The sequence below is a fragment of the Myxocyprinus asiaticus genome, chromosome 28 (assembly GCF_019703515.2).
Source record: "Myxocyprinus asiaticus isolate MX2 ecotype Aquarium Trade chromosome 28, UBuf_Myxa_2, whole genome shotgun sequence".
NCBI lineage: Eukaryota > Metazoa > Chordata > Actinopteri > Cypriniformes > Catostomidae > Myxocyprinus > Myxocyprinus asiaticus.
The window spans coordinates 17999067-18015855 of NC_059371.1; the positions used below are offsets into that span (position 1 = coordinate 17999067).

At 38.4% G+C, this 16789-nt stretch overlaps 1 protein-coding gene across 3 annotated transcripts in view; it reads right to left on the reverse strand.

The window, feature by feature from the left end:
- LOC127419432 (SLIT-ROBO Rho GTPase-activating protein 3-like) overlaps positions 1-16789 on the reverse strand; it is a 41895-nt gene that overhangs the window by 4774 nt on the left and 20332 nt on the right. Inside the window, exons 12-22 of one of the 3 annotated variants that reach the window (XM_051660814.1) lie at positions 16743-16770; positions 11535-11562; positions 11276-11336; positions 11096-11173; positions 7753-7881; positions 7383-7488; positions 7048-7278; positions 4533-4588; positions 4112-4283; positions 2267-2359; positions 1991-2173 (exon numbers count right to left, since the gene is read on the reverse strand). In XM_051660814.1, coding sequence (XP_051516774.1) covers positions 1991-2173; positions 2267-2359; positions 4112-4283; positions 4533-4588; positions 7048-7278; positions 7383-7488; positions 7753-7881; positions 11096-11173; positions 11276-11336; positions 11535-11562; positions 16743-16770 — 1165 coding nt within the window. Of the gene's footprint in view, positions 1-1990; positions 2174-2266; positions 2360-4111; positions 4284-4532; positions 4589-7047; positions 7279-7382; positions 7489-7752; positions 7882-11095; positions 11174-11275; positions 11337-11534; positions 11563-16196; positions 16294-16742; positions 16771-16789 lie in introns of all 3 variants that reach the window. The other 2 variants (XM_051660813.1, XM_051660812.1) reach the window with 2 other exon arrangements.

The window sequence follows — 16789 nt, forward strand, 5'->3', positions numbered from 1 at the left end:
GCCAGTTGTGACTGTGTTATCCCTAAGTTTGTGATTAAAAGCTCACCTGAGACCTGAACCTTCCTGTCCCAGCTACCTCATTCTCTCACAGCGTGTTTGCGCAATCTGTGAGTGTATGTGCACAAACTGTGGGTGTATTGTATGTTAACGAAGTGGCACAAAGCGCAATTTTCTATTTTCCTGAGAAATAGGTCATTGCATTTGCAGTTTGAATACTCCACCAGCAGGTGGTAATAAAGTTCATGTCCAAACTCTGAAAATATAGTGGAACATCAAATAATGTCCCTGACTATCACTGTTGAAGCTGTTTTTTGAAACAAAAATGTTTGTGTTTTTATCCCCTTTTCTCCCAATTTGGAATGACCAATTCCCACTACTTAGTAGGTCCTCGTGGTGGTGCGGTTACTCACCTCAATCCAGGTGGCGGAGGACAAGTCTCAGTTGCCTCCGCTTCTGAGACCGTCAATCCGCGCATCTTATCACGTGGCTCGTTGTGCATGACACCTCGGAGAGTCACAGCACGTGGAGGCTCATGCTACTCTCCACAATCCACACACAACTTACCACGCGCCCCATTGAGAGCCAGAACCCCTAATCGCGACCACGAGGAGGTTACCCCATGTGAATCTACCCTCCCTAGCAACCGGGCCAATTTGGTTGCTTAGGAGACCTGGCTGGAGTCACTCAGCATGCCATGGATTCAAACTCGTGACTCCAGGGGTAGCAGTCATGTATGAGTTTGTGTTAAACTTTCTAGAGACCATGGTTTATTTTTTTCAATTATTATTATTATTTAGTTTATGTTTACAACTGTATTTATAATCTAATTTGTTTTAAAATGTTTCCACCTGTTGTCCTAGAGTGATTTTTACGTCACTGCAAAAGGTGTCTGTGAAAGAAGTTGGAGAGGGTAAAATTTGGATTTGGGGAGGTGATTGTATTTGATTTTTTTTGTAGCACTTCGTTATTTTAATTACATTTTCGTTTAGTTTGAAATGTTATTTAAATGTAGAAATATTTTTATTTAAGTTTTTCATGTATCAATGTAATTTTGAATGTAAAATCAACTGGTAGAAGTGAAGCATGTTAAAAAACAAACAAAACAAAAAACAAATGATCGATCCCTAAATCCACAGCCTAAACTAGAAGGTCAATAAAATCACTTGATCAATATGACTAATAATACTTACATTCTTTATAATTTTATGGAGCCTACATTCAAATACTGACAAGAATCACATTTTGCATGCATATAAAATATGACTGACATTCAAAAAGGATGCAGTTAAATGGACAAAAGAACATAACTCCATATATCTATTCTTCTAATTCATTGCATACAACCCATTTACACTACTAAATTCTTATGAACGCTGGTGCTTGACAGGGAATGGACTGTATAATAGAATGCAGACGGTGCAATAACAGGAGAAGAACCTCAGAATTAAACTGCACTTGGCCCAGCCCATTAGCACTTTGCACACACAATATTTTGGCAAATCCACTTGCTCCTAAACTTAGTGCATGCTTGCACGAAAATACCAAAACATCATGGCCATGCCCATTGACTTTGCGCATATGATTTATCACACTCTTAAAATAAGGCCCTTAACATGTTATGTACTTTAAACACACAGATGCCAGAGTGCTGCGCTGACCCCAGCCAAATTAAACTCAGTGATCAGAACACCACCAGAACAGAAATAATGAGTATAGGCTTACACACACACACACACTCATCTCCCACATCATTTTGCATTATGTAGGGATAGAATTTAGGTTGCAGGTTGTTGGAGTGGCTAGTTTATTTCACCTAGACACAGTGTTTGTATCATACTTTACTGGTCGGGCCACTAGCACTGTAACAAGCAACATATAAACATTGCTTTTGTCATCTTAAAAATAAGGTTGTAAACCTCATTCAGGTTTAATGGTGGTCATGTTCTTGTTTCGTATAACATTTCACAGTTTCAGCTGTTGCTATCCCTACCCTGAGAGCTGGCGTGCAACTGCAGATGACTGTGGAGGAAGGATGAGTCGTCCCTCGGGCACCTGCAGGGTGAGCTTCCGTATGGGGCTTCCACTCCCACTGCCACCTACACCTATACTGCTGCCTCCGCTCCCTGTCCTCTGCCGGCCGGGCAGAGATGCACTATCACTGTTTACCCTCATACTGGAGAATGTCAGCAAACACACAGTAAGATGTCAGTGGAGCCTGTGTAGAATATCCATGGCACATTATTAGCAGTGGTCTGACTGAATGTACCGGGTGCTGTGCTCGCCCAGCTGTTCTTCTGCCAGATTTCCTGTGCTGCCTCCTCTGCTGTCCTCCTTCTTCCCTCTGTCCTTACGGTCCGCCCTGAGAGAGGATGAGAAGACATTTCTTTGGTTCAAGTAGCTGCTATAGTCCATAATTAGAAATTATGTCTTTTTAATTTGATGTGAATAAAAACAAGGCTGTGAGGGATGAAATTGTGTGTTCAATATGAATCATTCATAAAACACGAGCAGAATAGATTTCTGGGTAAATTGTTCTTAAAAACGAATTCCTTTCATAAACTGTTGCATTAAATTTATGTAAGAATGATATTATGAACAATTTACACAGAAATTAATTCTGCTTTTTATCATGAATGATTCCCAACATGTTTAAATGTTGTGTTCCTGATCATTCAGCTGACACAAAATAGAAAACAAATCTTTCCACAATTTTAAAGATTTTCAGTGGACAAAAAAAAATTGGTGGTGAAAATTAAAGATGACACTTCACCATAAGGTTGTATTTGTTAACATTAGTTAATGCATAAGCTATAATGAACAATGAACAATGATTTTTACAGCATTTATTAATTTTGGTTAATATGAATTTATCAATAAACAATTGTTCTTTGTTTATTCATGTTAGTTCACAATGCATTAACTAATGTTAACGTATACAACATTTAATGGCAAAAATGTATTAGTGTAGGTAGAAATTGACATTAAAGGGAAAGTTCATCCAAAAATACAAAAATTCTCTCATCATTTACTCACCCTCATGCCACCCCAGATGTGTATGATTTTTTTCTTCTGCAGCACACAAACAAAGGTTTTTAGAAGAATATCTTACCTTTGTTGATCCATTCAGTGCATGAGAATGGTGGCCAGAACTCTGAAGCTCCAAAAGCACATAAAGGCAACATAAAAGTAATCTATAAGACTCCAGTGGTTAAATCAGCATCTTCAGAAGTGATATGACAAGTGTGAGTGAGAAACAGATCAATATTTAAGTCCTTTTTACTATAAATTCTCTTTCCTGCCCAGTAGGGGGTGATATGCACGAACAATGTGAATCGCCAAAAACAAAAGAAAAAGAATGTGAAAGTGAAATTGGAGATTTATGGTACAAAAAGGACTTAAATATCAATCTGTTTCTCACCCACACCTATCATATCACTTCTGAAAATATGGATTTAACCCCTGGAGTCTTATCGCTTTTATGCTGCCTTTATGCTTTTTGGAGCTTCAATTTTCTGGCCACCACTCAGTCGCATTGTATGGACCTACAGAGCTGAGATATTCTTTTAAAAATCTTTGTTTGTGTTCAGCAGAAGAAAGAAAGTCATACACATCCGGGATGGCATGAGAGAGAGTAAATGATTTTTCTTTTTGGATGAACTATCCCTTTAACCAAGGTCAATAAATGCTGTAAAGTATTATTCACTGTTACTTCATGTTTACTTTTAATAATTATAATAACTTTTGTGTAAATTAATTTGGTAAGAAAACAACCTTATCGTAAAGTGTTATCAAATTCAATGACCTAAGACCTAATTTGCAAGAATCACAACAGTACAACTTCTGTCACTCACAGTCTCATTTTCGTTCATGTAAAATGTAATATTTAAAAGTCTATAAGTGAAACAAATATTGTTCAAAATTTTAAATTGAGAACTGACTCATTTCTAGAGCTTCGCATTAGTCATGTCTTTGGCATTGTAATGTAAAATTAATGAATTTCACATTAATAATCATAACTGTTATGGTTCAAAAATCTTATTGCAATATTTATGTCAATTCAATGTTTGAATTAACCTTATTTAATTTAAGTTTATGGTGAATATGCTCTCACCCCTCTACCACACTGATGTACTTATGTGGGATCAGGCCTCTCACTCCGCCTACTTCCCCTCTCCACCAATCAGCAGAGGCCTTGCTGTGTAGTAAGAGGTGGTCACCCTGCTTGAATGACAGCTCGGCTGCGGAGCGTGCAACATAATCAAACAAGGCCACTGCCTCCCACTCTGCACATACAACACACACACACACAACACAAAGCGCAACAACAACCCACGATGCACAACATGGCACACACCACAACAACAATGCCCAATATGCCAAAATATGGCATACCCAACATGGAATGCAAACAACACAACATGATGCGAAAACCCAACATGGAACAAACATGGACACATTGAGATAATATGCGATTGTTAAAACTTTAAAGCTTTAAAAAATAACTTTGCATAACGTGTGTTTTATTTTCTTACCATCTTCACTGGGAAGATGTTCATTATCTCCCTCACACTCTTCTGTGATAGGTTCACTGGAGAAAGAGGTTGTTGTTACTTAAAAGGAAACAATAGCAACATATTTGCAAAAGTATGTTTTAAGCCTTAGGGGTCGTTCACACCGAAAGCATTCTTGTCATAAAAAAGCTACATGCAGCTCAAGGAATAAATCAGAAAAATGTACTTTTATGAGTATATTTAATGGTGGGTACTTTTCACTATTCAAGTACATTTCTAATTTACATTTACATCCTGTCGTTACATTACTAGTTTTAATTAAATGCGTTTTAATAAATGCGTAATTTATTGAGAGATTTTTTAATGGGACTTTTACGACAGCAAAACTTAATAGAGCTGCACTCAGTCACTTGAGTCCAGTTCATGACTGCAGCAGCAGCAAACCCCAAAAACAAACACTTTCGTCAGGCAGTGCCTTCATTTTACACCAAGACCAGCAGAATTAAAATTGCAGTGCGGTAAGTTTTGGCGATTATGATAACGTGGGCTTGTCTCATGGTCATTATCAGGGTGATTCTGTAACTATGGGCTCTTATGACCTCAGTTTATAAGTAAACATTTTATATCAGTGCTGCAATATACCAGTGCCAACTGTATAAATCTGTATAAAAACATCTAAATGTCTTTTGCTCTTCCGATCGCATGCTTGACTTCTGGAGCACGAGCAGAGAGTGTGTCTGCGCATGCACAGCATTTCTGCGTTTGCCAGATGCGGCTTGTTTTCTTATGGACAACAGAGAGCAAGCTCTGAAACATACTTCCGAACACAGAGATAAGTTGTGGTTTACCCTTAATGGACAGAACTAATTATCTAAATTCTTTTGACACTAAAAATACTGTAAATACACTGAACTAAGAATTCAAACAAGACTTTAAAAAAGTGACAGGAGGCATTAATAAAGCATGATCTTGCTTTGTTTTACTCAGCATTATACATATAATTTGGGCCTGTGGAATATTGTTCACATTTTTCACCATAATAATTACTAGAAACTGGTTTCCAAACTTCTTGTCTAATTGACAGATTTGTCCAAATCTGACAAGTGTCCTTAAAGTGATAGTTCAGCCATAAATGTATATTCTGTCATCATTTCCCCACCCTCATGTTGTTCCAAACCCGTGTGAATTTCTGTATTTTATGATGTTAGACAGAATTGTAGAGACTGACAGTCTCAATCACCATTCACTTTTAAAATATGGAGGAAAAGAACATGCAGTGAAAGTAAATGGTGACTATAAGGCTAACATTCTGTTTGACGTTTTAATTGTGTTCCATGGAAGAAAGAAAGTCATATGGTTTGAAACAACATGAGGGTGTATAATGACAATTTCCATTATTATTATTATTAATAATAATTATAATAATAATAATAATAATTATTATGTAATACATGTTAAATGTGTATTATGTAATGGAATATTTGGGAGTAAACATCCATTATGTTTTATGTGGAAGTAACTAGTTACTCGCTACATGCATTTTCTTTAAATTGGATACTTTCTTACTCTTACTCAAATAATTACTTCTACTTGAATAATATATATATTTTTTAAAGTAATTGTACTTTTACTTGAGTAAAGATTTTGGCTACTCTACCCACCTCTGTTGGGCACCTGTATTTAACTTGGACTCAGGTTAGCTAACATGCTAAAGTTAACGGTAAAACCAAACAAGAAAATGTGCATTTGAATCGTAATTTTTCCAAGATGAAACTGCGAATGCTTACGTGTAGTAAAGAACAAATTTTAGTGTTCCATTTCAGACTTTTGAAAATTAATACATTAGATGGCCAAGTACATAAGAGCATAGTGCAAGTGCACAGTACTTCGTACATCCTTTGAGACTAAACTGATGCTGCATTCCATTCAAAGTCAGATGTGGAAAATTCCGACTTGATATCTACAATCTTCGACAATAAAGACAATCCATTGCCCGATGCTCGGAAGATGACATAAGCAAACAAAACTGCTTTGCTCCCGTTGTCTTAGCAGGTGTTCGATTCTCACCAGAGACGTCTCCTAGCAACGAAATTGATAAACGATGCTGCAATACTACAGGCTGAACATATTAATGAGTGTTCTTTCATTACTGTGATGGTAACAAACCACAGTCCTCAAGGGGACAAAAGAGTTACCTTTAAAAAGATATGGCTTGTGTCATAAGTCCGGTTGTGTTATTATTCAGGCATGTTGCTATAAATATATTGACTTTACCTTTCTTGCTCTGGAATATTGTTTTTAAACTGTTGCTCCGCCATTACAATGGTAAGAAAACACCATACAAGCAGACAGTTCACACTAATGTTCGCTATAGCGCTCCTTGTGACAATGTTGAGAATGCAACGTGTTTGCTTTGTATTATGAATTGCGGTCTGACATATTTCGGAACACAGTGATGCACGAAATTTAGCTTGTGTAGCAAGAAGCATCTGAGTTCACATATTTGCCCAGAGTATGTTTCGGGCTCTAAACTCACCAGTATTCTTGCTCGAGAGTCATGCATTTCTCATAGACAGGGCCCAGGAGTTCAGACGGACCAGGGAAAATGTTCTCATGATGAAGGATTATAGTTTTGACGAGGTCATTGATTTGAGGTGCCAGAGTCACTTCGTCACCACCCATCTCCACCCCTCTGAGCAGACTGGGGCCGAAGCACACGGCCAGATTATACGGCTGCATCATGTTCTCATCACTATACTGAGAGACACTGCACAGATACACACAAAAGAAGTTACAGGCCTTTTCACTGCACACTGTAATCAGGTTTGGAATGATTACAAGGGCCTTTAAGGTAAAGAGAGCAGGACTCACTGATGAAGGAAGGCGAATAGATAGCGCATCACTATGACAACGGGTCTAGGGAAGGGTGAAACCACTGACTTTATCTGCGCTACTCTCTCTGTCATATTCTCAATTTCTGAGAGAGACACAGGATACAAAAAGAGTAAACAGAATGTAGTCAACACACCTGAAATTAAAGATTCTAGTAACAACTAAAAAATACTAGGACACTTGCATGCTTTGATATTTTATCTAATACAGTGACATTCATATACTTTCATGGGGCAACTTTACGTAAGTAAAGGCCATGTAAGAAAAGGCCATGTATGCACATACGTGCACTGCACACAAACACACACTAACAAACAGAACCAGAGAGAATAAATAAAAGGCATCTTACGGACACACTCCATGAGCTGACTGAAGCTCTCCTCAGGGAACAGAGGTTTCTCTAGACCTCTGAAATAAAGCTTCAGAACCCCTGCCACTGAATCAATGTCACACTCACTGTCAGTCAATGGGTCTTCTCCTGAGAAACATAAAAAAAGAGATCAAAAAGAGAGAAGAACAGTAACAGAAGACACTGACAAGGCATTTTAAATAAATAAATAATAAAATAAATGTATATAAATAAATGAATATATATATACACACACACACACACACACACACACAGGCAGCCAAAAGATTGGAGTAATGTACAGATTTTGCTGTTTCAGAAGGAAATTGGTACTTTAATTCACCAAAGTGGCATTCAACTGATCACAAAGTATAGTCAGGACATTACTGATGTAAAAAACAGCACCATCACTATTTGAAAAAAGTCATTTTTGATCAAATCTAGACAGGCCCCATTTCCGGAAGCCATCGCTCCAACACCTAATCCTTGAGTAATCATGCTAAATTGCTAATTTGGTACTGGAAAATCACTTGCCATTATATAAAACACTGCTGAAAGCTATTTGGTTTGTTAAATGAAGCTTAATATTGTCTTTGTGTTTGTTTTTGAGTTGCCACAGTATGCAATAGACTGGCATGTCTTAAGGTCAATATTAGGTCAAAAATGGCAAAAAAGAAACAGCTTTCTCTAGAAACTCGTCAGTCAATCATTGTTTTGAGGAATGAAAGCTATACAATGCTTGAAATTGACAAAAACTGAAGATTTCATTCAAAGGTGTACACTACAGTCTTCAAAGACATAGGACAACTGGCTCTAACAAGGACAGAAAGAGGTGTGGAAGGCCCAGATGTACAACTATGCATCAAATAAGTACATCAGAGACTCTAGTTTGAGAATAGACACCTCACATGTCCTCAGCTGACAGCTTCATTGAATTCTACCCACTCAACACCAGTTTCATGTACAACAGTAAAGAGAAGACTCAGGGGTGCAGTCCTTATGGGAGGAATTGCAAAGAAAAAGCCACTTTTGGAACATAAAAACAAAAAGAAAAGGTTAGAGTGGACAAAGAAACACAGACACTGGACAACAGATAATTGGAAAAGAGTGTTATGGCTCTTAACCCCATTGAGCTTTTGTGGGGTCAGCTAGACTGTAAGGTGCATGAGACAGCCACATCTATGGCAAGTGCTACAGGAAGCGTGGGGTGAAATGTCACCTGCGTATCTGGACAAACTGACAGCTAGAATGCCAAGGATCTGCAAAGCTGTCATTGCTGCACGTGGAGGATTTTTTGATGAGAACTCTTTGAAGTAGTTTAAGAAGTTCTGAACATTGTTTTTCTGAACATCTGTACATTATTCCAAACTTTTGGCCGCCAGTGTGTGTGTGTGTGTGTGTGTGTGTGTGTGTGTGTGTGTATATGTATATATATATATATATATATATATATATATATATATATATATATATATATATACTGGTGAAGTCAAAAGTTTACATACACTTAGGCTGAAGTCAATAAAACTCATTTTTTAACCACTCCACAGATTTCATATTAGCAAACTATAGTTTTGGCAAGTCTTTTAGGACATCTACTTTGTGCATGACATGAGTAATTTTTCCAACAATTGTTTACAGACAGATTGTTTCACTTTTAATTGACTATATCACAATTCCAGTGGGGCAGAAGTTTACATACACTAAGTTAACTGTGCCTTTAAGCAGCTTGGAAAATTTCAGAAAATGATGTCAAGCCTTTAGGCAATTAGCCAATTAGCTTCTGATAGGCTAATTGGCTAATTGAAGGTGTACCTGTGGATGTATTTTAAGGCCTACCTTCAAACTCAGTGCCTCTGTTTGACATCATGGGAAAATCAAAAGAAATCAGCCAAGACCTCAGAAAAAAAATTGTGGACCTCCACAAGTCTGGTTCATCCTTGGGAGCAATTTCCAAATGCCCTTAGGTACCAAGTTCATCTGTACAAACAATAGTACGCAAGTATAAACACCATGGGACCATGCAGCCATCATACCGCTCAGAAAGGAGACACATTCTGTCTCCTAGAGATGAACGTAGCTTGGTGTGAAAAGTGCAAATCAATCCCAGAACAACAGCAAAGGACCTTGTGAAGATGCTGGAGGAAACAGGTAGACAAGTATCTATATCCACAGTAAAACAAGTACTATATTGACATAACATAAAAGGCTGCTCAGCAAGGAAGAAGTCACTGTTCCAAAACTGCCATAAAAAGCCAGACTACCTTTTGCAAGTGCGCATGGGGACAAAGATCTTACTTTTTGGAGAAATGTCCTCGGCCTGATGAAACAAAAATTGAACTCTTTGGCCATAATGACCATCGTTATGTTTGGAGGAAAAAGGGTGAGCCTTGCAAGCTCAAGAACACCATCCCAAACTTGAAGCATGGAGGTGGCAGCATCATGTTGTGGGGGTGCCTGATGCACTTCACAAAATAGATTGCATCATGAGGAAGGAAAATTATGTGGATATATTGAAGCAACATCTCAAGACATCAGCCAGGAAGTTAAAGCTTGGTCGCAAATGGGTCTTCCAAATTGACAATGACCCCAAGCATCCCTCTAACGTTATGGCAAAATGGCATAAGGACAACAAAGTCAAGGTATTGGAGAGGCCATCACAAAGAACCTGACCTCAATCTGATAGAAAATGTGTGGGCAGAACTGAAAAAGCGTGTGCGAGCAAGGAGGCCTACAAACCTGTCTCAGTTACACCAATTCTGTCTGGAGGAATGGGCCAAAATTCCAGCAACTTATTGTGAGAAACTTGTGGAAGGCTACCCAAAATGTTTGACCCAAGTTAAACAATTGAAAGGAAATGCTACCAAATACTAACAAAGAGTATGTAAACTTCTGACCCACTGGAAATGTGATGAAAGAAATAAAAGTTGAAATAAATCATTCTCTATACTATTATTCTGACATTTCACATTCTTAAAATAAAGTAGTGATCCTAACTGACCTAAGACAGGGAATGTTTTCTATGATTAAATGTCAGGAATTGTGAAAAGCTGAGTTTAAATGTATTTGGCTAAGGTGTATGTAAACTTCTGATTTCAACTGTATTATGTATTTTATATTTATTATTTATTTATTTTATATTTATTACTTTTAATTATTTAATTTATATTAAATATATAATTTAGAAATTCACGAAACATGAACAGAATAATATTTGAGATAATAAATGTAAAATTATAATATTTTATAATTATAATAATATTTTTGGTTGTGATCTAAATAATGATGGGTGGATGTTGTGGTATATTGATAAGACTGTTCATTAATTTAAATACTATATTACCTCTTTCAAAGGCATTCCTGATATGATTGACTTCAGTCTGCGAACCAGGCACTCTGAAAATTCCTTCATGATGAAGACCTGAACAACAACAAAAAAACATTCATATTCATGTGGATAGTCAGTCTTTCACTTTAATACTGATGACATTATTAGGCTTCATCTTAAGACAAACAGGTTTACCGTGCAGATTTATGAAGCGAATGCAGCTCTCCACTACCAGGGGGATCTGTTGCCCAGAGCTCTAAAAGTGAAAAAGAGGGGAATTAAAAAAATTATTATGCTCTGGATATTTGGAGGGGAGTGGAGATGTATAGCAATCATGAAGGGAAATAAATATGAAGTATAGTGAACTCTGTGCATAGAGAAACAGTGCAGAGAGCCTAGAAATACATTTAAGCATGCAGATGGGGACAGATGCATGAAGGGGAAAGAGCAGTACCTGGGTCCTCGACATCCGCCTCCTTCTTCTACAGTCACAACCAGCCAAGCAGACACGGAGAGAGAGAGAGAGAGAGAGAGGGGGGAAATAAAAAGTAGGAGTAGATTGTGTGGCATGACCAGGAGTGTAACACATGGAAAAGAGAATGACACAAAAGCAGACGAAAACAAATGCAAAAGCAGTTTGAGAGTTTGAAGATATTGGGGAGAGAAGGAAAGACAAAAGCAAAAGTTTAGACGAAGAGCCTCACGTCAGGACAGTGTCTCTGTTTTAAATTATATTTAGCTTGACAAGAATAATGTGCATTAAAGACACCTTGAAATCACTTCACGTGCAGATTTCTTTCCTGTGTTGATGTATTTCCTATTAAAACAAGTTATTTGCGTCTCTAAAACCTAAAATGATCTATGGGATACCTTACAGTCCCCTACCCTACAGCACCATTTGGGGGAAGGAACATTGTCATTCTAAAGAGCATTTGACTGGACAAAAATGTGTGTAGTGCAAGATGAGTCATCTGTATTTTTGATCTGTTTTCCCAGAAGAGAAAGGCATTAAATTTTAAATGCATATATCTGCTAATTATTCTTATTTATTTTTTTACTTTAGAATTAACAGCCTCATGTAGCCAGACCTCTGACTAAAACGGCAAATGATCTGGAGCTTACTGCAGCTCATACTGGCCAAAACAGCTCACTTAGACAGGAAAAATCGTCTAACTGACACGTAAAGCGATCAATCACAGTCGGTTTTGTCACTAAGTGCCAGTTTTGATGTCATGGGGTCTTTAAGTGTCAGAAACAACACGTTAGCTTTGCTAGGGGCAAACCATGTTCCTTTGTCTAAACCTGATTTCCATCCACTTAAAAATGTCCATTTTACAGTCACAGGGCTGCACCCACTGATCAAACATTCAATACAAAAACTGTTGTTGGCAAAGCAGTTCTGTGGTCCTGACTAAATTATCCAACTATTAGCGGTGTAATGAGAGTGCACATCTTATAGATTTACTGTCCACTTAAGATTAAGAGATTTACAAGCCATTGCTAATGCAGGGTGTAGTTAAACACTCCACCACAACAGAATAACAGTGTGAGAGAATGGGAGTGAGCAGGCGAGAGGAGAGATGTTTCTTGTTATGAAGGACAAAAAGCCAGATGGCAGAGTAGTGCTCTACTGGCTTGATATCCCAGGAATAAAGGGCAACAGAGACAGACACAGAGGGAATCTCAGATAAAAGTGTGCACCCCACTGAAAAGACCAGCATATGTTGTGTTTTGGATGATTGTCCACAGCATGGGATGCAGGTGCGCTGGTGTCTACACCAAGCTCCCTAAATATCTTAAAGGTTTAAGGTTCTCAAAAGATCATATTATTCCAAACCTCTACTTTCCTTCTTCCAAGGAAAACAAAAGATGTTTGAATGGAGTCTATCCTCTGTTTGCCAAACATCTCCTTTATGTGTTCCACATAGGAAAGTCATAGGGGTTTGGAAAAACACAAGGAACTATCCCTTTAACCAGCAACAAGACTACCGTGTCCATGGTCAACGAGCCTCCATACAGGTTAACCAGCTTCACCAGCTATGTTATGCTGTTTAAACCAGGCTAAGGTTGTTTGTTGGTCTTTCAGCCTGGTCAAGCTAGAGTTCAGCTGGTCTAGCTGTGGTCTCCCTGCATGACCAGCTGACAAATACTTCAAACCCCTCTAAAACAATCAAAACAGACCAACCTGACCAGATTAGTGGCCACCTAAAACCAGTAAACCACCAGCAGGGAACCTGGATCAGCAAAGAAATACATGTTGGTCTAAGCTCGTCTTTTCAGCAAGGCACACTGGTCTCAGTGAATCCAAGACCGCAGATCTCCTAAGAACACTTCTATTGAGCCAAGGACATTAGTGCAGTTCAGGGCAAGGCAGATAAGACAGCACAGACAGCAAGAGTGGCAGCTCTTAAACAGTGCAAGATGTAGCATGTACTGTAGCTATCATGAGCGCTTTGCAAAAATTAAAAGTGTGAAGTCGGGAGTTCCCCAGTGCTATCAGAAGGCCATATTTCGAAACTACTCTTTACAGTATCTGAGTTTGTGAAACAATATGTCAGCAGAGCAAACAAACATTTCTGAAAGAAAGCATCGAATGATGCTAATGTTAGCATATTAGCATATAGAGAAGTACAGTAGGTGAAAAGGTCAAATATTGGCAGCAGTTTAAATAAAGAGCAGGATGCAGTGTTCTAATAGCCCATAACATGCAAAAGACTGAGAATGAGGGCAAAGAATTGCTGATGAGGAAGGGCCTTGTATAACTGTTGAAATGATGATGGCTGCATTTATAGACTGCATTCTGCAAAGGAGCGCAGCGGATCGAGCTGGTCAGTTATGAAAGATCGGCACTTATGATAGAGCAAACACATGCACACTACATGGCCAAAAGTATGTGGACATCCAAACTCCATACCCATATATGATTTTTGAACGTTTTCAAAGACATTTCATTTTAAAACTTTGGCATCCCTTGCAAAAATCGGGAGTTCATTGCAAATTTGCCGCAAATTCACCACTGATCATTTTCACATGCAAATGAGCTTTGCGGCAAATTGTCCATTGTTGCCAAAGGTTTGCTGCAGGTTCACCACTACCGGTGAAGAGCTGCAAACTTTTGGCAAACGTTTGCGCAAATCACAAGCTCATTTGCATGTGAAAATAACGAGTGGCAAATTTGCGGCAAGTCTGTGGCTAGTTTGCCAGAACTCTAGATTTTTTGTAAAGGATTAATAGGGAGTTGCTCCTCACTTTGCTGCTACAAAAAGCTTCCACTCTTCTGGGAATGCCACTTGATGGGCCTTCTACTAAATGTTGGAACATGGCTGTTAGAATTTGCTCTTATTAAGACACAAGAGCATTAGTGCAGCATTTTCCGGGTGGCTTTCTATGATAGTGCCATGTTGAAAGTCAATGAGCTCAATTCTACTGAAAATGTTTGTCTAATGATATAGTGTGGCTGGATGCTTGATTTTATACACCTGTTAGAAATGGGTGTAGCTGAAATAGCTCAACCCTTAAATAAGAATGAAGTGCCAACATACTTTTGGCAATGTAGTGAATACGCATGCCTGTACTCCCACACAGACACACAGGTGAGCACATATTTTTGTTGGCTAGCACATGGATTATTAGGCTGCACAGACAACTGTGAGCACATCTGTCTAACCTGATTTAATAAGCAGCCATGTCACTTTATGGAAATAATGTAGCATGTCATTTCAAATAAGATTTAGAATGTGATAACACAATCATGCAAACTGTGACATTTTCTCTAACCACACTCATTAAATGAACTGGGACACACAATGTCAAGAAGTGATCGCTTTATATCCCTTCTGTAGATGTTCTCATTATCTAACATTCCTCTGAACAGATTTACAGTGGTCAGAACAAAAGGCCATGTTTCACAAATAATCTTTTATAAACTATGTAAAAGACCACATTCATAAACCAGATGCATTACTTCAAGACAAATACAACAGCGATAATCAGACAAAGGGGTGGCCATGCTCAAAGCCATGTCAGAACCATTCAAATGCAACAGCACTGAAGAAATAACATTAAACAATAAACCCAGCAAGATGATATTATTTCAGCATGGAAGCAATATGTGACCAGGTAATAAGCACAATTAGAATGTAGCACCAGTCATATGGCAGTCATGGAAGGCAAGGACGGATTATGGACCGGGCCAATGAGGCCAGTGCCAGAGGCCTCAAACTGAGAGAAACCCAGAAACAATCCCCTACAAAAAAAAAAAAAAAAAAAAGTGTTCATTCTCGTAACTGCAACTTTATTACTTGTATTTGTGACTAGATCTCGCAATTGCGACAGATAAATTATACATTTCCGTAACTGCAGTAACTGCAACTGTATTCCTCGTGTTTGTGACTTTAAAAATTGAAAATGTGACATCATCTGTCATCTGCGATATGGACTTTAAGTAACAGCTGTAGACGGGACGGCTAGGGTGACCGGAAGTTAACTGATCAACCGGCGTATACCCGCAAACATCATTAAATCTAAAGCGAGTAATTTCTACGGCATTAGCGCCAGTGAACAGAATTGCTGTTTGTAAACATTGTTTTCAAACAGCCCTCTGAATGCGCCCCAATCTGCTGTTGATCGAACAAACAGATAGTCCCGCCACAAACTTTATTTGATGTTGAGGTTGTTGTGTTGTGCTGGATAGGTCATTCAAAACTAACAGAATTTTTATAGCACCACAGAGACACAGTGTTTACAGTTTTTGAGAAAATTTACATACTAATGCCTTACATATAGTTGCCTCTGCATATTAAGCTTGGACTGGAAAAAGTATTTTAAAACCCAAAAAGTTACACACTTCAGCTTTAAGCAGCAATACAGAGAACGGCTGAACGGAGCATTCAAACATTCATTCAAGTTTGAAAAATTGTCATACACAATAGTATAGAACGCCATCAACAGCTGTTGCTTAAGTCCTTGATTTCTTGTAACTAAGATATCTTGGAATTGCAGGACCATAATCCATCCTTTTTGAAAGGTATAAAGTAAAGTTAGAGAAAGACAGCAAGAACATTACAGAAATCTATCTGTAACACAGCACAGATGGCTGTCAGCCACAGGGCTATACCTGGATGAAAGAGAGCATGTCTCCAGAGAAGAGTTTGTGGTTGTACTGGGAGCAGGGCCTGGCTTTCCGCACACGCACTGCCCTATCAGGCTGCATTCTGGGAAATATATACACGGGCACTCCACTGTGACACTATGGAATCAGTGTACTCATGCAAACATGCTAACATATCAGTACTCACAAAATAAACACACTCACAAAAACATAAACATACACTTTGGCATGCACACATTGATTGATCAATACATAACACAAAAAAGGATAAAGTTTCGACTGATATATTTAAGCCTAGTTATGAAACTGATCACCTTTTGACTGTGTATTGAATTTGACTGCTTTGTTTAATCACTCAAGTCGTTTAACCTGATAATTTGAACTTAATTTTGCCCGTTTCTTAATTGATCTGCCTTTATTTCTGCTGAACACGCAAAGACCGTCAGCCAGGAAACACGAAGAGATGTTTGCTGGATTGTGGCCAATGTTGTCAGCACATGACTGTGTGAACAGCACATAGTCACAGAGAGACAGATGGGATGGGAGACGTACCTGGAGGGATCGCTGTCAATGGACTCAGCTGCAGGAGAGAAATAGAG